Here is a 24383-nt window from a genome sequence, read left to right as displayed (position 1 = left end):
GCACAGCGCTCCAGCTGCACCGTCCGGATCCCAGCATCTGCATGCAAACGCACGATGGTGCACACAGCAGCAAGCTCAGACAGACAGTTTAATTTTGAACGTGTCTGAGAGCTCATGCGAGGCTGAAGGATCGGTTTATGTTGTATCTGTTAGAAGTTTAGGAATGAGGTGCGTCAATATGGGCGATCATACGGTCATGTAGCCAGTGGTGGAATGGGACTAAAGACCAGCCCGGGACTCTCGACCGGCCCACTTCGGTACCGCTAGTAAATTGTCAACGGGGGGAGTGGGGGATGTGCTAGTGACTTATCCGACCGGCCCACTTCGGTACCGGCCCATCGGGATTCGTCCCGATGGGCAGTCCGCCACTGCACCCAGCCAACGTAAACTGTCAACGGGGGGGAGCCTCGCTGCGGGGAAACGGTGGACCTAGTGTCCCGATCGGAGTGGGAATAATAATAATAATAATCCGTGCATTTTATCCATTCATTTCCCCAAAATTGTGGTAAAAAAACACACGTTTAATCCATGTTGGTGTACTACAACTACAAAAAGCATCGGTTTGTTTTTTCATCAGGAAATGCAGACCGGCTCAAACAAACGATTTTTAAATCATCCTCCTCACGATCATTTAATGTATCATATGTTCGCCGAATTGACATGAAAGCACTAATAAATGTAGTTTCATCCACTTGAGTTTACAACTACAAAAATAATCGATTTGTTTTTATATCACATCCGACGGGAGGAAATTCAGCAGCTCCGATTTGTAATCCTAATGTAATCATCATCTTCACCACGATCATTTATGTTTATGTCGCCGAATTGACATGAAAGCACTGACAAATATGAATATACTGTAGTCAACTTCATTAAAACGTTATTAACGTGCCTAATCTCAGTAATTCACCATTTCTACACATGACAACACACTTTGTCCGTGTTTGGCTCTCTCGCCGCACAGTGAAGCGTTCCCGCATTGACGTCACTTCCGGCTTCCCCCAAAACTTCAAAATGAGTCGAAGGAATTTCCCCTCGATGTTCGAAATTATTGATATTTATCGGAACGGTATCGCACCTTATTTTTTAAACTGACGGTTCGAGATGACTAGTAGCCCAATAGTTCATTGCACAACAGTTGTTGGGAGGCTGTCACAGGCTCTTTAAATACGTGCAGGACTAATCACAAGGAAAAAAAAACAGCTGGGCAGGACGGGCATGCGTACAAAAAGAAACAGAAGAAACTTTTGATGAAGAATCATGGAGTACTGCAGTTTATCTAGACTGCTGTCCGTGTCCGGTGTCAAGCCAAAACTCTACGTTGACGTATTTTAACATACGTACATGAGTTAACTTGCATCACATACACGTACTTACCTTATCTACATAACTGAAGTTAATCAAACCACTTTATTTTTGTTTTTATTCACAAAGCACATGTTGAAGTTTGTTTTGGATGCACTATTGCTACTAATGCACTAAATCATATCGGACAGTATCTTGTTTGCCACCCACTTGCAATAACAAGGCACCATTACTCTTCAAGGCCATTTACATAATCACTTGAATAAGAGAATGATGAGTTTGATTAGAGAATGAATATCCATTCAAACAAAATCACTTACTAATTTAAAAAACACAACATTTGCAAATGAGACCATATAATGTTTATTTGAACTAAAAGTGGACAGATGGTGTGTATAGTGCTTAGAATGAACATTATCTTATTGTGCTTATTGTAAATGACATGCTAAAATGTGTTTTTTTCTGTCATTTCTTCAGGCCTACACAATTCAGGGACAGTACGCCATACCCCATCCAGATGTGAGTTCTCTGTCTCTTTCTAATACAATCAAGAATTCTACTGAAATCTAAATTATCTACATTTTCAAAATAGTAACAGACATGTTGTGTCATGGACACAATAGCTCTTTAAAAGCTATTAAGAGGCAAGTCATAGATCGCGACTTTCACGATAACTAATCTCGTTCTTTATGGGTGGACTAAAGCTCAACCGACGGAAACAACTCGTACCAGTTGTGGTTGATAACAACACATTGACACCTTGTGATATCGATAAAGGCAAATACATTTATGGCAGTTATGATATAGACACCCCTTTTACTTTTGGTGGACCATGTAGTCTCCATTAATAACCTGCCTTCATCTGTCCTTGTCGTGAACGCATCTCAAGATCTACCTTGTGTCAGATCCACTAATTCAAAGTTGGGCATTGATTGATGCCGCTTGAGTTGGTGGTTGACGGCACAATCACTCAAGTACAGGCATGACATCCTCTCCCACCCTCATTAAAACTCCTCTTAAAAGGAGGCCAAGACTTGAAAGCATCCGTCTTCCCCCATTGCTGATGGAAATAATCCACAGCAGGGGATGGAAATCCTGTGACCATGCCGAGGGTTGGCGGATGCTCTGACAGGCATGTAAAGCCAAAGGTTCCCAGTTCTGAGTCATAGTGCCAGATAGAAGGACACAATGGTAATCGAGGGGGCAAATGGGAATGAATTATTCCCTACATTTGGTTAATGGGCCCTTGAGCGAACTTCTTTCGCTCTCCATTTTCTTAAAAGACAAACAAATGACGTATGTGTCAAAGGGGAAAGGAATCAGGACCCAAATGCAGAATTCAAGATAATTCAAAATACTTTATGAAAAATGGAGGAACCAGCAAAGGCAACCAAAAGAAAAAGTAGCAAACAAAAACGAGAAACAAACCGGGAGAACAATGGAGGATGCGGAAATCCAGAATATTACAGACAGGAAACCAGGAACCAAACCGAAGAAACAATGACAGCAAATTGACAAAGAACACTATAGTGAAGATAGGCATAAATACACACTAATCACCAAAACAAGACACAGCTGAGGAGGGCATGCAAAACAACATTGGAACTAGGTGTAATGAATTAGACAATCAAACAGGCGGGAAAACACAGAGACAGGAAGTAAAACAAGACAAGACACAAGGACAAAATACATTTAAAAATAAAACAGCAAACCAAAACTTAGATCATAACAGTATTTGAAATCCATGACAGACAATCACCCTCTCTCTTTTACCTCCTCTTCCCTTACTTTTGTCCCCCACCACCCTGTGTCATTGCCTCCTTCTCCTCACCGTTTCTTCACTTTAGTTTCTGTTCATTTCTTGGTGAGACCTGTGTACCAGTAACCTCTTAGTTCTACTTTCCCTCCTAACCCTTCAGCAGTTGACCAAGCTCCACCAGTTGGCTATGCAGCAACCCCCCTTTACCCCCCTCGGACAGACCACCCCTGCTTTCCCTGGTACGTACCCACAAGGCCCTTGAGAAACATTTTTCTCTTTCCCTTCCTGCCCTTATCTCTTTTGGCACAGCATGACTTGACCCCTGTGGTTTCTCTCCTTCTTTGATTTGTTCCTTGTATATATCTTTCTCTTGGCTCTGGCTGATAGTATGCCTATGGTATGCAAAAAGAACAACCTAAAAAAACAGTGGGACTGACTTTCAAACAATGCATTGAGGAATGCATTGTCTCTTGGCAAACACATTTTTAGGTTGTCTAACTTTCCATTAAAGATGAAAAACTCCAGTGAAATAGGCTGCCCACATTGTTCTGTTTTAACTAACTGAATATCACCCCCACATCCAAATTGAACTTGTTCACCCAACTGAGGATCTCATGAATAATTTAATTTTGATTCTTTTTTTCCCTACTTTCATCGTGTGGCAATTAACATTATACACGGAATTATTTATTGAATCATCAGGAGTTCTTGTGAAAATGTGCTCTAATTTAAATGTGTTTTAGCTGACTTTATTCACATTCTATCCAATCACACACGTGATTTAATAAAGAATGAAGAGAAACTGCGTAAAAAAACCAGCAAAAAGATCCGCTGAGAAATAGGCTTATGAAGTTCTCAAAGTAATACTTTGATATTTTGGAAATACGCTTAGTCAAGAGTGCAACAAAACTTCTCATCTAATTCTTGGCTACGGAGGTAATAAGCGTATTTCCCAACATTTCTAAATAATTCTGTTGAAGTAAAGTGGGCTTTTTAGTCAAGTCTCCCTTCTTATCCAATTGCTCCCCAATTCAGGTTTGGATGCCAATCCACCAGCCAGTACCCATGAACTTGCCATTCCCAATGATGTGAGTAAGACAGCTGATACTGTTTGTTTTTTCATTATGTACCTTTCAATGTAGGTGTCTTTCAATTGGCATTGTCATACAACATTTGAACGATGTTAAGAAAGTTTTAATTGTGCAAAAAATGCAAGGTTGCAAAGATAACAGTCATATCACTGCAATTGAACAGGGTGGTTGGCAGTTGTAAGTGTTATTGAGTCAAAAGATACATATTTGCACACAGAGTACCTAAGTCAATCCTGTTTTTAAACGATAAATAAAATGTTAAATAATAAGAGCCAATGAGATTACAAACAAGGACCCTGCCAACTCCACTTCTTGTAAAGCAGAATTCCACCAATCAGCTGATCGAGTGACCATGTTACACTTAATCAAACCTGATTTCTGCAGTGATAGGATTGAAATGGAACCCAGACCATGTCATGCCCCATTAAACACCTTTTTAAATGTAAAATGTTTAAGGTATGAGGATACATGTATTGCTTAATGCTCCAAAGTCTTTCTCTCCTCCCCCCAGCTAATAGGCTGCATCATTGGACGCCAGGGAACCAAAATAAACGAGATCCGACAGATGTCTGGAGCGCAGATCAAAATCGCGAATGCCATGGAGGGCTCCTTGGAACGCCAGATCACCATCACAGGGACTCCTGCCAACATCAGCTTGGCCCAGTATCTCATCAATGCCAGGTAAACTGTAACCCTATCTGCTGGGATCTGGCACAATTCCACAGGTTCAAAACTGTAGCTGTGTAGCTTTCTAGTTTAATTCTGACATCCATGACATTCATACTTTGATGGATTGCCAGAAAATCACCATATCTGACGTGTTTTGACAAGCAGATGAATAATCTTCCTTTTCTTTTTTCTTCTTTCTTTTGTCCTTTATTTCAACCCAAGTGTAGGCATTAAAATGCATCGAGTTTTTAGCCAGTACCCTCTTTGCAAGTAAGTTGCTCCTGGGAGCAATGCCAAATACTGAGACAAGTAAGCTGTGTCTTTGAACAGAATCTGCAGATAAGTAAACTGTGTTCCGTCAGTCAATTATCAAATTATGTTATTCAATTAAAAGCAACTACCTCAAAGACGAAGATGTGCTGAGCCCCAATCCGAGACCTAGGGCAGGTTCTGGATTGTGAACAGTACAATTCTGAGAAACCTATTTTGTTATTTAATATCTCTGGCTAGATTCTGTACCCTTCTGTGTCCTGTTCTCCCTGCCGAAACCAGTAATACATTATCAGCTCTGAGAAAAACCAACCCTCACTGATGTCCCCAGGATATCTGCACCTCAAAGTCAAATGTTATCAACGTCAGAGCAGCCACAAACTCAACAAACAGGACTTTCAGTCTTTGATGACAGTCCGCTGAAAAACTAATAGCAATTGCTTTCCCACAATTCCAATGGCAGGTTCAGGGACGTGGCTGCCATGTGGAATGACCCCTCATCCATGACTGCATCCTGAAGTCACCCTAAATCTGCTTCTGTTTGCAAAAGCTAACATCAAAACTGCTGTTTCACAATTAACCTCTGTGTGTTATCCCATTGAACTTCCCCTTTAGACTCCCTTGCACAACACTTAGCATTAGCCCATGGAGTTAACTTTAGTCAAATTGATAACACTGGGATTCGTTTTTAAACGATGGAGCCAGTGTATCGTTTAGAATAGTTTGACATTTTTGTCAAATTCTGTTCTTATTATTGCTCGGGGTCAGATAATACGGTTGATATCACTTTCATCTCTGTCCGTTAAATATGTAGCCATATCCAGGAAGAAGGTTAGCTTAGCTAGCTAGTCAGAAGCTTATGGTGGGTTCAATTTGTATTTGAAAGTCGGAAATTAGAGTTGTGAAGTTACGCCTCACCCAAGGTTTACTGCGTTCAACAGAAACAGTTCGAAGCCAGTTCTAGACATTCAAGCTTTAACGACCAATACCAGTTGTTTACAAGGTATTATGCTGTATTTTGTGCTTACACTTAAGCAACAGGTCCACAAAGTACGGTATTGTGTGTATAGATATACAGATATACTAATAAACTGTAAATTAAGATATCTTTTGCTTAACAGCCATCTTGGAATTTGATGTCTGGGTGATGAGATACTCCCAACATTTCTTATTGAAATGCTACTTCAGGGGGTTTTCGGCTTATTTTCTTCGAGTAGAAAATGGGAAATGTCAATATACCGTTACAAATTGAACGCATCCATTTGCTTGGCTCTGTCTTAAGGTGACAATCATTTTGATTACCCGCACCTATAAAGCTCACTCATTAACATGGTGGCACCCTCACATGGAGATAAAGGCTCAGGAAGTCATGCCTTTTTTGTGACATGCTATGCTATGCTATGCTAACCACCTCCTGGCTGCAACTTTAACATAAGGGGTGGTATTAACCTTCTCATTTGCTGTAAAAAAAAAAAGCACATTTCAAAATGTCTAATTATTTCTTTAAGTGTTTAAATTAGCAATGCATTATCCAAGAATAATATTGTCTTTTCTGTTTTTCATTGTTCTATTGGATACATGTGCCTATTTAGTCCTATTGTGTCATTGTCTGAATAGTCAAATTAATAAAAAATGTAAAATAAATAAAGTAAAAAAAGACAAAACACATGACTGCCACTCGAGCAATGCTGTGGGGAGAAGAGTGATGTGATGCCTCTTGTCAGGGAATACAGCAATGTATACACATTTCATACACCATTATTTTCTCCTCACTGCATGGCTTCATCAGGGGGATAGAAACTGGGGGGAATTTGGTTTTGTTTGGAGGGTAATTATATAATATGGTATAAAATAATGCAGAGAAAACCACAACCTGCAGTGTCAGCAAACACTGGAGCACAGAACCAGCCATTGCAGCTTTACTTTCACTTCCAAGGGAAAGTTCTCCTTTCACAGCTGTTTTATTTTCTCTGTCTGCATCCCCCCCCCCCCCCCCCCCCCCCCCCCCCCCCCCCCACCCGCCTTCCCCCAAACTGTTCTAGGCTGACGTCTGAAGTCACTGGAATGGGCACACTGTAATTTCTACCCATCTTCCCTCAGTGCATCACATGACCTTTGAGCAAATGGCATTGCACCTGATATGTATTTATTTCTCTGTGTTTGACTGTCCTGATTTATTAAGTGACTTTAACTATGATTTCTAGTGTTTACTGTCAACACATGTATCCGCACTGTTCTAGGATTCCTCACACCTGTCCCTGTTGTTTCTGAAAGGTTGCTTAACTTCTTTGACACTCTAGAACCTTCATGGCATCTCACGCACTGCGCCGCTTTGCTTTACCTCATGTTTCAACTTTTTCTTTCTTGCACTGCAGGCACCAGTCAATGCAAAGCAAACCTGTACATTGGTATGACAATTTAAACCAACGTTTTCTTTCCTTCAACCCACATTCTCCTATTTTGTGATGGATGGAATGGGTGCTTTACCATGTGACATAGACATTTGCCTGCTTTTAATTGTGGTAGTGTTGTTACATTTAAATTGTTCTGCATGACACACAACACCTACTACATTTCCAATTTATTTCAAACTCAAAACTGCGGAAAGGAAGACCAAATGCTAAAAGGGAATGGAGGGACAGAAACGGTCTTTTGATCTGAAAGTGTGACTTTGACTCCAATTTGGAATAGGTACAGGCCAGTAAGTAAACAACCCCCGTAATGCGCGAATATCCAAGTTTCATTGCGAAAAAAGACTGTTGCGGAAAAATGGAAATGACTAAAGTGAAGGGTGAAATCCAAATGCATGCTACAAATAAACACCACATTATTCGCCTATACTCTTCAAACATAATATAACTTTCATGTTATTCATGCTACCATGTCATAACAAATATAGAGGTATGGGCCATATAGAAAATGGTGGAGTCTGGTGACCTCACATGTAACTCATTTAAGGCACAGTTTGCTAGGCAACAAGCCTTTCCAGATACGGAAAATGTAATATGTTTCTGGTCAGCATGTATAATTCACTAGAGACATATATTTGTACGTATGTATCCACAATGAACTAGTTTTTCAGATAGAGTCTCTGTACCATTAATTAACCCTTGTGCCTCACAAGGGACATTTTCCACTTATCTCATATTATCAGTCCACAACAAAGCGTGTAGTCAGAACCCATTTAAACAACATTTTAAAAATAAAAGGGAAATGATTTAAACAATCTGGCATTTCAAGGGGTTAACGTTCTAATAAAAGATATGAAAATGGGGAAGTTTTGATGAAGACAGGAGTAGAAGTTATTTAATTTTATGATACATTTTGCAATCTGGCAATTGTCCTCTGAAAACATCAGAGCATTTTTTGTGAGGAACAAGGGTTGACATTTATTTTGTAATCAGTCTGAATTATTATACTAAAATATATTTCAGAATGATGCATATAGTATCAAACATTAAAATGGCTATTTAACAAAAAATGTGGATGACTTATTAAAATGTATCACCCAACATACATACAGTTTTATATAACATCACTATTTCAGATATCATCGGATATAAACCAAAATCTTTCTGTATGTCCTGCAAAAAATACGACTGGATGGCCTTATTCGTATCTGCAACTGTCATGATAATGTATGCTCAACGATAAATACATAAAAAATATGTAGTCTTCAACACACAGGAGACTTCCACAAATAGCCTATTATATTATTCATCTGATGACTGTGTGCTACTGATTGCAGGTAGCTATTATTTTAAACCCACGTTATCTTAATAAAATGATACATGTTACTCTCAACGCCTGGAAATGCATTACTCCAATGATAAATAATGTTCTGGGAATATTATTTAGTCATTACAGGTACATGGCTTTCTGGTTGATTTTACGGGAGTCACTAAAAGGTTTTTGTTGTTGAGAAATAGCTGCTTCACATTAACACATTAACATATTACATCCACACATTGCTTGACATTTACATGATGAATGTACATATGTACATCAGCGCTCATCTGGCTGCATCTGGATGTGTTTCAGATGTGAGGAAAAGCTAAATGAAGGCTGACAATAACGATTTTGTAATAATACCACAGTGTAGAAATACCTGTTAAGTCAAGGATGTTAATTAATTAAGAGTACAAAAGTACAATATTTGCTTCTGTAGTGGAGTAGAAGTATAAAGTAGCATAACATGGAAATACTATGTAAATGTACTTAGTTACTTTCATCCACTGGTTTTTCATTTTTAATATAAAAAACTCTGCGTCATCAAAGCAGATTATTATCTTAATACAATTCCACATTGATAGTTGTGTCTGTTGGTTGAAGGTGGTTGTGTGCCAGCCATGATGCAGTCATGCTGCTTTACAGTATGAGCCATTTGCAAACATCTCAGTTGCCTTTTTGATTGTCATATCTGTCATAATCATGCATCGCTCATGTGCTTACCGTTACGGTGTTTGATTTACACTCTGATGTGTCAATAGAACAGCCTCTTGTTGTGTTGATTTAGCCTTTTAACTCATACATTTACACATTGTTGTTACTGTGCTAGAGCAGCAACAACATGAAAGGCTAGCTCCATAAGTTGCTGTTTGAGGAAATGTGTCTGATCATGTTTAAGTTTGATCATTTGCTTTTTGAAAGTTTGTATTGGATTTTATTATTATTGAGGTTGATACTGAAATGTTTGTAAAAAGAAGAGAATAAAGTTTGTGTGTTTTCCCTTGACTGGTTTTACTTATTGAGAATTCTGTTGGATTTGTGTCTCATTCATTTTTTACAAAAGCTACACAAGCTTATTCTATTTAATAAGCAGCAGAGCGCTAGCATCCCTTGTCTAATGAATTAAGTAACAGCACAGCTAGTTTTTTTAAACTTCAATTAAACACTTATCTATATTTTTCTTCAACATTTCCACTTAACATTTCAGACAGTCAAACCTTGGGAATTGGTCCGTCTTCCTGCCAGTAAAAGGCAAGTGTAATCATCTTTGGGTTTTTATTTGGTGTGTTTTAACCCAAGGAGTCTGTTAATCAGAAACCAATCTAAGAACAAAAGGAGAATCCAATGGCATCTGTTGACATAACAACAACAACAACAACAGAACTCCGGTTATTAGATGCTAAATTCAGATCAGCTGAACATTAGCCCAGCCAGTCAAGGTCCTCAGTAAGGAAAAAGATAATACATTGAGGGATTATAAAAAGACCTTGACGTATTCTGCCTTCCGACAATGCAGTATTTAAAAAGAGGGAGCTTGTGAGCAAATGCTCTACTCCAAAAAGATTTAAATTTAAACAGCCTAAGTCCCCCTCCTGATCACAAATGTGTGTTACTTCATATTTGACCTTCCCTTCCGAGAATGATGGATGTGCAGAGTTTGATTGACACCAGAAGGCTGTTTTCACAATGATTTTCTGAATGTTGTCTTCGCTCACCTTGAATCTCTGGCCGTTTCTCAATGTGGAGTACACCTGCTGCAGAGCCACTATTTCAAGTATATCGAGTGGCTCCGAAGGACTGTTTAAATGCATGTTAAATGCCCAGCATTCGGCGCCACTCGATGACGTAGTATATACTTGAAATAGTGGCTCTGCAGCAGGTATACTCGACATTGAGAAACGGCCTCTGTTTAGCGTGTGTATCCTGCTTACAAGAGAATCTTGTGACATAACATGTAGTTAGGAAGCTTATTCTGGTGCAGTGTATATCTAGGAGCTGATGTTTGTGTTGTTTTTGTCATATAACCTTATACGTCAGATGGTTTGTTACACACAACTATATAAGTATCCATCATTCGAAACTGGAAGAGGGCAACTCTTTTAAATACTTTTCGTTTTTCGGATTAACCATCTGTCAATTCAACTTTTGTCAAAGCTAGTTCTTTCAATTAAAAGGTACCTCTCAGTTGTAATATAACTGATGTTATAAGGTGCAGGAATGAGTCCTAAACCCAGAAAGGAGTTAGGGTTTTAGCACTTCTGGGCTCCCTCATATCAAGTCAATAGGTTTTTGTTTTTTTAAATGAATTTTTAGTTAGACTCTCCAAATAAGGTCATTTTCAAATTTCGTGTTACAATATAAAATAGGTCAGTAAACACTCCACTGGTGAATGTCTAAGTTTTAACATGTCATAAAAATGGCGGTTGCTATCAAGTGGCTAAATGAGAAACTAAACATCATCCCGCCAAAAATGTGCTGCCTTTAGCTGGTGAAGTCATGCAACACACATTTTGTTTGTTATAGCATTACGTTAGCTTTTGACTTCTGCCGATTGAATTTACGCTTAAAAAATCACATAGTCGTGCTTATTTGTAGAGATTATCCTGCTGAACAAAACAGGAAATGATCATTAACATGTTTGCCACAGAGTTTATTTCCTGCAATATTTTCAAAATCCTATTGCTTCTTTTTTGTTATTATTCGAACTCCCGGGTAGGCCTACAACAATACTTTTACCTGCACCAATCTATTACAAAAAGGGCAGCCATTTTCTAAAAAAGAATTGGCAGTTGATTGGATGGACCACTTTTGTCAAAGCTAGTTCAATGCTTTTCTCAGCTCTTACTTAAGAAATTAAGAAATACCTTTTCAGTTCTTATGTATCATCTCCATAGTCTCTTTAGGAGCCTTGGCTTGATCTGATGGTTGCCTCTTATTGTTACGTCAGTCACACCTGCTGCCAGTGGCTCCTGATTGGTCAGATCACCGGCTGGAACAAACACATTACTTGAAGCTTGAGGAGGTTCCCAAGTTATTTTATGATATTGCCACAAACCAGCTGCTGTGCAAGGTAAGTTGGCATGGACAGGCCAGACAAAACTATATTTCTGTTTTCAGTCTAGAATGTTATCAAGGCATCTACAAAAAATGAAAAGAAATGCAAATTGCTACCGATCTTAATACAAGCCCAAAAGGTATGAGAAGCATCACAACCTCTTTCTCAAGCATAGCTTTTTTTTTAGGAAAAATGTCACTTTTAAAACCTCCTCACCCTGGTTCACCCCTGCACTCCGTAAGCTGAAGCAAACCGGCCGCCAGCTTGAACGCCTAACCAAGAAATCATCCCTCACAGTTCACCATGAATCCTACAAACTCCATCTCACCACCTACAGAGACGCCCTCACTGCCGCAAAAACTGCTTACCTCTCCACCATCTTTACCGACCCCTCCCATAACCCCAGGACCCTCTTATCCACCGTCAACAAGCTCCTCAAACCCTGTGCTGACACCCTCCCTTCCTCCACTTCCACTTTATGCAGTTCATTCCTCCAGTTTTTCTCTGACAAAATCACTGCCATTAATCTCTCCCTATCCGCTGCATCTGACACACATACATCTCCCCCAACATCCACCGCCACAATTTCTCCCTGGACCTCCCGAGCCCTCCTCCCCACGGCCGCCTCTCCCAGTTCACTCTGGTTACCCCCCCTGACATACTCAAACTGATCAGCTCCTCCAAACCCACAACCTGCTCCCTTGACCCTCTACCCACCCCTCTACTGAAGTCCTGTCTCCCCGTCCTCTGCCCCTACCTTGTCAACCTTTTCAACTCCTCCCTGTCCCAAGGAACCGTTCCCTCTGCCTTGAAAACTGCTGCTGTCACTCCCATCCTCAAGAAACCCGGTCTGGATCCCTCCTCCCTCAGTAATTACCGCCCCATCTCCAACCTCCCCTTTCCCTCAAAAACAATAGAACGCATCATCTCCAAACAACTCCACCGCCATCTCCAAACCAACCAGCTTTTTGAACCCCTTCAGTCTGGTTTTCGTCCCCACCACAGCACAGAAACGGCCCTCATCAAAGTCCTCAATGACCTCCTCACCTCTGCTGACACCGGTGCCCTCAACATCCTCATCCTCCTCGACCTGAGTGCAGCCTTCGATACCGTGAGCCACACCATCCTGCTTACCCAACTCCAGGATATCGGTATCGAAGGTACTGCACTCAGGTGGCCCCAGTCCTACAGATCCCACTTCATCTCCCTCAACAACCACTCCTCTGCTACAGCTTCAGTCACCCAAGGTGTTCCCCAAGGTTCAGTACTCGGCCCCCTCCTCTTCATCATCTACATCCTCCCCCTTGGTCAGATTCTCCGCCAATACAACCTGGACTTTCACTGTTACGCTGACGACACACAGATTTGGCCTGCTTATCACCCCCCGCACCAACCTGCGAACCTTCGGGGACAGAGCCTTCAGTGTGGCAGCCCCCACCCTCTGGAACGCTCTCCCTGCGGAGATCCGCAACATCCCCACACTTGACGCCTTCAAAAGGGCCCTCAAGACCCATCTGTTTGCTAAGGTCTTTGGCCCCTAATCTATTTGTTGTTTTGTCTGTCTGACTGGTTGTCTGACTGTCTTTTGTTTTGTTATGTTTGTTTTGCCCTGTTCTTCTTTGTTAAGCGACCTTGGGTCTCATGAAAGGCGCTATATAAATCCAAGCTATTATTATTAATAAGGGTCCTTCAGCCGGGTAACATCACCGGGGTCACTTTACAGGATTTGTTTCCCCAAATGTATTCCACAACTTCTCTTAATGAGTGAATCTTGAACACTGGGTGTAACTGTTCCAAATAAGACGGAGATAAGCCTGAATGACACCAGGTAGTTTATCCTCATTCACAGCTTCATGACCAATAAGTAGGGAGAATACCCACAGTAAATCACCATAATGCAAGTTACAGAACAGCTTTATGGCAATTAAGACAGTATTTGATGGCTTCCTTTCCCTTAAATCAGTGGTGGGGAACCTCCGGCCCCCGGGCCGTATACGGCCCGCGAGACCATTTGGTATGGCCCTCGAGGTAATTTATAAACAAAGAAAAAAAGAAATCTAGACCGCAAAATAATTACATGTCATCACGTGGTATATGTCTCGTCTGACTGGGGTGCCGTTCTGACGGATAGCACCAGAACGCCGCTCCGGGACTTCAAAAATTGCAGTACCTATACATCCGTACACATGCTGCAGTTTTTGCGTGGCTGTGTCTTAGTTGCCCAGTCGCGATCTGTTCATCTGTCATAATGATCAGACAGTCAATAACTTTGTTGTTATTAGCATCTGGTTAGCTAGCTATGCTAACGAATATAAGAAGCTTGTTCTCCAACCAGTGAGGTAAAGGCACATCTTTATATGAACATTATAGTTATCAAAAAACAAGAGAATAAAGTAAACATGTATAAAAGACTATATGACAGTAAACAAAAGTTGTTATTAATAAACAAGAATACATTTTGAAAGGAGAGTGATTTGTAAAATATCCATAAAGAAAAAGTAAATCTGCTTACAGTTCCGTTTCATATGGGTGTTGAAAGATGTTTCATTAGATCTCTTCATTTTTCTCTCAAAGTGCACCAGATTAATGCTTTTAACTTCAACATTTAAGAAAAAACATCTTCCCGGGGGAGCATGCCCGCCGGACCCCCCTAGAGGAGGTTAGGTCCCCCCCCCCCCCTCCCCACTTAAATCATGTCCACATGGATAGGAAACTAAATACATTTGCACACATCTTGTGTCCATATCTTTCTGAAAGAGGTTGCTTTTTCTTTGCACAGCATGAAAGAAAGGCCAAATGAATGGGCTGTGATTTTTAAGCAGAGGTCAATAATTTGTACGGCCCTCGGAGGATGTTGAAAAAATTGAAATGGCCCTTGAGAGGAAAAAGGTTCCCCACCCCTGCCTTAAATCATCCTTTATTGACTTGGCAATGTTTTCCCACTGAGCCAAAGTCATCAGCCACTCTAACAATGGAAATAAGTTAAAACTGATAGGTAAGGTCGTTTTTGGTGGTCTTTTCACAGGTGTGTAAAGGTATTCAGTTTGTGCCCTCTTAATGGGGCAATTGGTCACCCTCTGCTTGTCTGGACCAGTTTTAATTTCAATATAACAGAATCTATAACGACAGACAGGAACGTCTCAGGGGTGGACACACAATAAAAGGAACACTTTGCAATATGGTGCAATCAATTGCAACATCCCTGCAACAAATCCTAAGTTTGTGAAGTTAATAACGTTGAGTTTTTCTTGAGACTGTCAGGGAGGTGTTGATTCGACTCCATGGAAAATTGAAGGGTATGTTCTGATGGCTTTCGAGCACACACTCAGCACAGACTGTAACAGACAATGTGACAGTGGACCTAAAACCAGCAAATTAGTTCCTATTTTCTCTGCTTTCTCCGTTGAGAGACACTATAGTTTGCAAAATAGGACATTAAGATTAATTACCACAGTTCTCAAAGTTTACCAAGGTCCTAATGAGATATCAATGTAAGATAAAAGGGCTCTATAGTGTCTCCCACTGTCTAAGTTACATCTAAAAGAGTCGATGCTGTTAATTGGAAGTAGCTATGTTGGGGCCTGACATTCAGCTGGAGTCTGTGCACAGGAGACAGGCCCACAGGGGACGCCTTTGTCCAGAGGCATGTTGCAAATAACCGTTGACACTCTTCAGAGGCGACAAGAGGTCACCTTGTAAACAGCTGGACCAGCAGTCTTCACTAAATCGTTCATGGCTGGTAGATATGCGCAGTTTCAACTGTCCCAAAGTCCCTAATTACATTTGGCAACACATTCACCAAGGAGAGATAATCCCCGTGCTAAATAATTGACAACCTTGCCTGGACAATAGAAGGTTAGACATTTTGAAGCACATTAGGTAACCAAGATATGATAAAATATTGCATCTTCACACACAATAAAACCACAAATCTAGGGATAAGAAAGCACAAAAATATAGCTTGTTTCTATAAAACTCAAAACTAAATATATTATATAGGCCTACCATCCCTTTGAAATGCAAGGCTACAGAGAGTTTTTAGTTTTTTGAAATTTTAATTAAAGAAAATGTACAAAGATGAAAACCTAAGGATCAGCACTTACTTTCATTGTGGTTCTTGACAAAGACAAGAGACACGCAACGAGATGGTGCCATGAAGATAGAAGCATGGTGATTGCATACTTCTAGGAGTTAGCATTAGCTTGCTGGTTGTTATATAATAATAATAATAATAATAATAATAATAATAATAATACATTACATTTATAAAGCGCTTTTCCTGGTGCTCAAAGCGCTTAATTATTTATATATCAACAACAGTTATATCGATGGTACAGCTGTAGGCTATGCCTCATTTAACCATGATGTGAACAAAACATCAATATGTTCTTGCCTTTTGGTCGATATTGCAAGTGTTCCAAACAGTTGGCTATTTACGAACTCCTTTGGATGGCTAATGTTGAAACATGAGTTCGATTTTCTCTATAGCGACTATGCTCCCAAAAAAAACACACTGTTGAGGCTAAATTTGGCTCATCTCTTTGATCCATTCCAAATAAAGAGTCTGTGCTGAAGCCGAGGTTCCATGACAATTAATAAAGAAATAAAACAAACCGTAACAACAGCAGGACCATATGAATAACAGAAAATATCCGAAACAATGAGCTGAAAGACACTAAAAAAGCTCAGGGGAGATGAGGGGAACTGCATTCATGCTCTCATCATATGACTTCTTCATGAGCATTTGAGCTCGACAGATTTCTATTGACAGTTGCTTCTTTCAACCCGTTTAAATTAAAAACACACACTGAAATCAACCACAACCTTTACTTTGCTTAAAGGCAATTGGCTGGTGATGCTATGTCGCCTTCATTACTGAAGGTTGTCAATACAACAAAAGGTCAGAGATAAAATGAGATTAGGGAAAGAACGATGCTGGGAATGTAATTTATTTTCCTTATGCTTATGCAAAGTTTAAGAACAAATCTTAAATCTGTCATATCACATTGTAAGAGTGACAGCAGTAAGTGTTTGATGTTTAATACATTTCAGGATCAAACTGTGATCTGACTGCTCTTATTAAGATTCTCTTTCATCAAATAAAAAAAAAATTCTGTCCTTTTTCTTCTGTCCCGTAAAAGAGAAACAGCCCTCCTGTCCTGAGTAGTCTCAGGCAGATTGCAAAGCATGCTGGGTAGAAAATGATTGAATCCATCCTTGGGTTTAGATTAGTTCTTACCAGAAAAAAACATGGAATGTAAGTAGGTAATTTACATTATGAATCAATAATGCTCTTATGTGGGGTTCTGGGCATCAAAAGTGTGTTCACAGGCTTTGTTCACCGTGTACATACAAAGTGATGATGCATAACCTTCACTTGAACAACTCGTTATAATACTCAAGGCAAACAGATCATTTGCATTCCCTATAACTTTTTAAAACCTGACTGGAACTTGAATGACATTTGCTACAACTTCCTCATTTATTGTAAACATGACAATTATTGAGACAATTATTTATAATTGTTCGAAATTATTTATTAAAGCGACCCTATTATACTTTTTGGGGTTTTCCCTTCCTGAAACGCCATGATTGGACTCCTTTGTTTACCTCCGGAACATAGTGACATCACTATGTATCACTTACGCTCCAACACATTGAACGTGATATTATGAGGGGCGGGACATTTTCGACACAACTCTAGGTGGTTGACCAATCACAACAGAGACAGCCAGCTTACCAATCAGAGCAGATTGGGCTCTGGTTTCAGACAGAGGGTGAAAAGAGGTACTGCAGCACAGGCAGTATGAGAAAAATAAAGAGCTTTTTGAACATTAAAGCATGGAGACCTGTCGCAGTAGAGGATCAAAATACTAATATGAACCTGAACATGAGCATAATATGTCCTCTTTAATCAAATCAAATAAATTAAAAGTAAAAAAGAGTGCAAATAAAAGATAGTTGCATTACTGAATGCTTATACACTCTGTTCTCTAAAAGTTGCAGTGCCTCACTTTGACTGAAAATAAATGACTTGCTGTTCTGTTTACTAAAACACTGAAATAACCTCGACATTGTGTGAAGTTACTTTTATGGGCAACACAAATGATCCTCTGATTTCAAAGGACTGACTGACTGGGTATCTCTGTGCCTTCATTAATCGAATATGTTGTTACTCAGCCTTGTTCTGCCTCTGTCTTTGGGATCTGAAAAGTAACTTTTCTATACAGTGAACATAAATACATACAAATGTCTACATTAATAACTTGATCTATACAACACTCACGGAGAGAAAGTGGACAAAACATAAGAAAATAATTTTTATAAATTGGGTCTTGTCATTCAAACAACTTGAAATTATGTATGTATTCCTATAATATAATGTTGTCATGGTTGAATATGAGACTGGCATCTTCTGTAATGCATTTAATAGAGAAAACCAGAGGTGTTCTTCACTTTTCCACACCTTTTTAATGTCAAAAAGACTCATTTAAAAGATTATTTTTGGAGTGTGAAATTGGGGGTTTCATGGCACACACTGAGACACAGGCTATTTCAAGTCACATCACTACCGACAATACTTGTTAAAATGATAAATTCATTGTTAGTAGTGGTCTCTTCAGGGTAATCGCTGATATTAAATGGGAAAATTGCCCTAAAGCTAAATCCTTTAAATGGGACCAGCAATTAAATTGGTTTGCCACAAGGAAAATAGCAGAGTTAGGGAAAATATTCCCAAGCTACGCGGTTCATAGGCAAAGTTCTAAAAAGACTGGACAACACTGCATTACATCACATTACTGTTTTGCCATTCAGCAAGTGAAATGGTGGTAACTGTTCAGGTTGATGGCCAACATTTCGCAAAATAGGCCAACACTGAACAATAGATTATGATCATTGGAGATGCACAGATATGGAAACAATAATAGTCAGAGCGGTTTTGTCAGAAATGAAAATAATATTCTCGTACTTATGGAAATATGCAGAGGAAAAATGTACGTTTAGCTAGACCAGTTCCCCAATGTAAAATATCTTTTGTCCAGCCTGTCCTCCTACAAAAACGACCAAATAGGCTGATTGTTCATGCCCAGACACATTTTAAAGTGTATGTTGTTTCTTACACGACCACTAGAGTTGCTCTAGTGGTCGTGTAAGAAACAACATGCTCCCGGCCCGTTCATTCAACCCTGTCTCCTAAAAATTACGTTCCCACAGAACTAATCTGCATTCTCAAATACGTTTAGCAAGAAACGTATTTTCTCCCACGTTACGTTCATTATGAACGTATCTCAAATACGTTTATTTTCTACATATCTTCTAGAAACATGTTTTCTCCCACCTTACGTTTCTTATGAACGTATCTTAAATACGTTTGTTTTCTACATATCTTCTAGAAACGTATTTTCTCCCACCTTACGTTTCTTATGAACGTATCTTAAATACGTTTGTTTTCTACATATCTTCTAGAAACATGTTTTCTCCCACCTTACGTTTCTTATGAACGTATCTTAAATACGTTTGTTTTCTACATATATTTGCCATTTATTGTCTTGCTTATAATAATGATAACAGAAATGTAATAATATCTTTTTAGAGCAAACTTATTTTCGGGCTGGCGGCTCACTGTTACGTTTACCAAATCCATTATTATGCTGGTTAATGGGTAAATAATCACAATATTGTTTTCAGTCGTTTCATGCTGCATTCTCAATTACGTTCAGAAAGAAACGTATTTTCTCCCACGTTAGGTTTGTTTTGAACGTATCTCAAAAACGTTCAAGTTCTACATATCTTCTAGAAACCTATTTTCTCTCAGTAACGTTTGTTATGAACGTATCTCAAATACGTTTATGTTCTATATATTTGCCATTTATTGTCTTGCTTATAATAATGATAATAGTAATTTGTTAATATCATTTTGGAGCAAACTTATTTTCGGGCTGGCGGCTCACTGTTCAGTTTACCAAATCCGTTATTATGCTGCTTAATGGGTAAATAACCACCATATTGTTTGTAGTCGTGTCATGAGTTTAACTACACACTTTAAATTGTTATCATCCAACAGCCTCTTTCGCTGGTACATTAAGGCACTGTGGCTTATTCAAAACCATTACATGTATTCTAACGTGAATTACATGCCAGTGTTTTATATTTTTATTTAGCGATTTGATTTTGCACTGGGAATATTTTTCATTTTCAACCGGAAGTACGTCACTTCACTGTCTTCTTCGTCACTTTTACGGTCCAGACAATGCATGGCTCAGCCTAACAGTCTGAACAGCGACCCCAGGTGTGTCTACATTGGAATTACATCTTCATTACTGAAGGAAAATACTTTACCTAGAGTTTGTTACCTAATGCAGTTGGCTTTTTTTTAATGGTTAACATATTGCTATGAGTTATATCTGAAGCAAATTATGTTTCTGAAGATGTGTAGTCAATTCCACCCTTCAATGTAGCATAAATGTGAACTCTCATTAAAGAAACAGCCTTCTCTTAAACAAACCTTCACCATTTTCGAGAAATAATTCTGGCTGTTAAAGGATATACTATGTAAACAATAGCAATACTTATTCTGACAGAAGATAAAAACGAATACATAATCAAACAGTGTGCTTTTATTCAGTCATTTATTCAAATAAATGGAAAATATAAAACATGAATACAGAATAACAGAACCGAAAAGGTCTTGGACGAGGGGTGGTGTTCAAAAGGGCTCATCATGGATGTATCTGTGGAACACAAACAGACACTAAGCATTCTATACGGTGTTAAATATTCCAAAACATGTCAGCATTTCATCACTATTCAAGAAGTCAGAGGAATGATTAATGTAATCCAATTGACTTGTATGTCTGCCTTGGTTTGAGATACTTGGAGATATAATCAATGGGTACTGTAGGTAATATTATGTATATTATGTCAACATTGCAAAGGTATTTTAAGTACTTTTTTCATGAACAGCTAAATTAGTATGGTATACTTTATGGATACAAAGTTATGCATCTGAATAGTCTGGCTTTCATCATGTTCTGTGACATGAGAGGAATTTTTGTTGTTTTGCCTTCTTTTTCATCCTTCTTTACCACATACTAAATGTTGATAGGTAGGCCTATTTGCAAAAGTAGTAGTTCAATAGTATTTGGGTAACACATTCAGATTTTTGTTGACCAAAAATGTTACCTATATGTTCAGATATTATATCTGAAAACGTTGACATCACAAACTTTAGAGACACTTTTGATTCTTTAATATATTTGATGATCTGTCTCCGAATCCGCTGGCTCCCTAAACACAGAATACTGACTTTCCCTATTGCTAGAGGGCTTATTCTTCAAGATATTCATTTACCTCAGTTGCTGATTCAAGGCTTGAGATGGGCTCCCATGTGTTCTTCCATCGTGTTCCACTGGTTTAAGGGATAAGACACAAATACAAAAAAACACTAATGTTATCTTCTTACTTTGTGTTAACAGCCTAATAACATCAAGCCCATCAATGGGCTTGGAAAATCTGTCTTTTTAAAAAGAGCACAGCATCATCCAAATATCTCAGAAGGAATAACTATAAATACATCTATTTGAATTGCTGTCATACCACATTTTACTGGTGCAAAGAATACATCTACATCGTTAAGAGTTTTAACAAATGCATTTCAAATGTGGAAATACAGAGTACTCCTGCCAGTAAAGGGAAGCGCGCTGGAAAGCTTTTTCGGATGAAGCATTTTTTTTGTATTCTTAAGTAAACTGTGCTCCATTGTAAAATTAGACATCTGCTTCATCTATACATTGTTGAGGTGACAAGCCTATACAAGGAAGCCAAATCTATAATGGTAACCAGTCCAACACCATTCATTTTGGGTTAGAAATGCTAATTGTTTAACAATGTTTTTCTCTCACCACAAATGTAGGTAGAACATGATTGGATATTTACCATGCTCTGCAGGGACGCCACTGAAGAAGTACCTGTAATACAACACATTGTATGGGTGATTGTTGACCTAGTGCAAGATATGTTGTTTTAAAACTGCCACAAGTTACCACACATTTACATCAAATGTATGCATGTTGATTTTAAAAAGCGATATATTGACAACAGCACCATTCATTCACAATGTGTACAAATGAACAATCTGCTGAAACAGAAACATATTAACATCATGTGTTTTTTCAGCATATGTATGTAATTTGTTTGGAGGAAAACTGGCAACCTTTTGGTACCTGAACCGGAATTGTAACAGTGTACATGTTGACTTACCAGTCATATAGGCAATTTCATTTTTATCAAGACTTAAATACATTCATTCTTTTTTAAGCATAGTGAATGCAATTGCTTTTGCCTAGGCCACAAGCCCAGTGGACAAATTGTTGTGTACATCATAGTACTATTCAAATAAGATCAACTATATTGTTTGTTCCAAGCAAAGCCAATGTTGAAATATTGACATCAAGTGGCAATTAGTTCCTTTTGTTAATTTCCTGTATTTTCTAACTCTATTATACTAGTCAGTTCTATAAGAATGCACTCCAAAATTAACACATGCATATTTAAAATAAACATGTTATGACATCAGTTGTGTGGAGCATCAGTAAAGGGCTATAGGAACACAAGATCCAGATATTATTATAATAAGATATTATTCCAGGGGTTCAAAAGTGACCACCTGAGGTTTCACCAGGTGATGAGTTTCCAGAAGGGTTAAAAGTGAATGTATTCAGACCAACTTATTCCTTGCACTTTCCAAAGAGCTTTTGTAAAATCTAACATTAAATTCAAGATTATGTGAGATTATAAATGATATCATAAAGAGCTGTTAGCTGAAACTTACTTGGTCTGTTGTCCGTCGTATGACTTTAGAAAAAAGAAACGACCCTGTAGTGGATCTGTCGGAGCATTCTTCACATTCTTTACCTATGTAAATACAAAATGGTGATAGTTTGTCATTATTGTAAGTGAAATGGTTAAACACATGACTTGTTTAAGACATCCTTTATTTTAATGTCATTTTATACAGGGAATTGTAGTGTCAGTGTAACACACCTTAGCTATGAATGAATGAATGGGTTTATTTTCGGGTCTGGCCATTTAAATCCCTCAGGGATCCCGTTTTCAGCATTTTATTATTATTACACTATTATATATTTAGAATATACATATTTCTTATCTGTATTTTTCCATATGTATTATTACATATGGAAAAATTATTTGTTGCTATATATTGTAGTACAATGCCACATACTTAATTCTTATTTCCTATGTTTCTTTGAACTTTTCTATGTTTATATATTTATGTATTTATTGTAAAAGGGAGCAACTGTAATGTAACCCAATAAAATATTTCTGATTCTGGTTTGCAAGACAATTTTTCCACTTTCACAATTATATGTGTAACACACATGGTAAATATCCAACTCCATATAATTATTACAAAAAGGTTTTGTAATAATTCACATTCTACTGTATATTACACTGCATTATAAAGAGTTCTCACAGTCAGACTACACTTTTGAGAAGACACAATGTCTTTCAAAGAACATGGAGATAGATCATTTATGTGCATGTTTTTGTTTTAAAAAATATACAAATATTAAACCACCTTTCTCAACCCGTGTTGGTTTAATAAATGCATAGTTACATTATAAAATGTTTAACAAATATATTTCTAATTCAGGTTAAATTAAAATTAAATTGATTCTCAAAACATACCTGTATTTTGAGGTTTTCTTTTGCCTCGTCTCTTTGAGCTCATGCTCCCATCCTTGTTGAAGTCTCCCAGAGTCAGAGTTTCAGGGTTTTTTGAGACAGCTACACCTGAGAGAGCAAAGTTTTGTAGGGTAAGTGTCAAAAGTGTGTGCTGTATCATTGATTAAATGTATATCGAATATCCACTCAAGCCCTGGTCTTCTCTGCAGCCGAATACTGCGCCCCAGTCTGGAGCAGAAGCCCTCATGCGAAAAAGGTCGACGTGGCTATCAATACCTCCCTCAGAATAATAACTGGATGCTTAAAGCCTACCCCTGTGTCCCTCTTGCCAGTCCTTGCGGGAATAGCACCGGCTGGCCTCCGACGGGAGGCTGCCACCCTCGCCCTGGCCAGGAAGGCACAAAAGTATGACTGGCACATCCTGCACCACACCACAATAACTCCAGCACCTCCAAACAGACTCAAGTCCCGCCACCCCTACAACATAGCAGCTCAAGAGATGCTCAACTCCACCTCTGAGGACATCTCCAGAGATGCATGGTTGGCAGCAGCTTGGAAGCAGGAGTGGGTGTCAGCCGGGCCCTCCCGAATCCACCGTTACATCTGGGACCCAGGAGATGGCACCATTGGAGGAGACGACCTACCGCGCCGGCAGTGGACCACTCTAAACCGTCTACGAACTGGGGTCGGTCGCTTTAAAACCACGATGAAGACGTGGGGCTTGGCGGACAGTGCGGCATGCGAGTGCGGTGACCCTGAGCAGACCGCTGTCCATATAATCACCATCTGCCCCTTATAT

General features: G+C 39.0%; 1 protein-coding gene across 6 annotated transcripts in view; it reads left to right on the top strand.

Annotated features, from left to right (window-relative positions):
* LOC117466700 (poly(rC)-binding protein 3-like) overlaps positions 1–9817 on the top strand; it is a 114805-nt gene extending 104988 nt beyond the window's left edge. For 3 of the 6 annotated variants that reach the window (XM_071207041.1, XM_071207040.1, XM_034110095.2), the window contains 5 exons: positions 1783–1824; positions 3225–3303; positions 4100–4152; positions 4667–4836; positions 5558–6603. In XM_071207041.1, the coding sequence (XP_071063142.1) occupies positions 1783–1824; positions 3225–3303; positions 4100–4152; positions 4667–4836; positions 5558–5612 (399 nt within the window). In that variant the 3' untranslated portion in view covers positions 5613–6603. Of the gene's footprint in view, positions 1–1782; positions 1825–3224; positions 3304–4099; positions 4153–4666; positions 4837–5557; positions 6604–7136 lie in introns of those variants that run through there. The other 3 variants (XM_034110099.2, XM_034110098.2, XM_034110097.2) reach the window with 3 other exon arrangements.
* Positions 9818–24383: the final 14566 nt, after the last annotated feature.

This window comes from Pseudochaenichthys georgianus, chromosome 21 (assembly GCF_902827115.2).
Source record: "Pseudochaenichthys georgianus chromosome 21, fPseGeo1.2, whole genome shotgun sequence".
Classification (NCBI taxonomy): domain Eukaryota; kingdom Metazoa; phylum Chordata; class Actinopteri; order Perciformes; family Channichthyidae; genus Pseudochaenichthys; species Pseudochaenichthys georgianus.
This window is presented reverse-complemented; position numbering and strand designations above follow the sequence as displayed.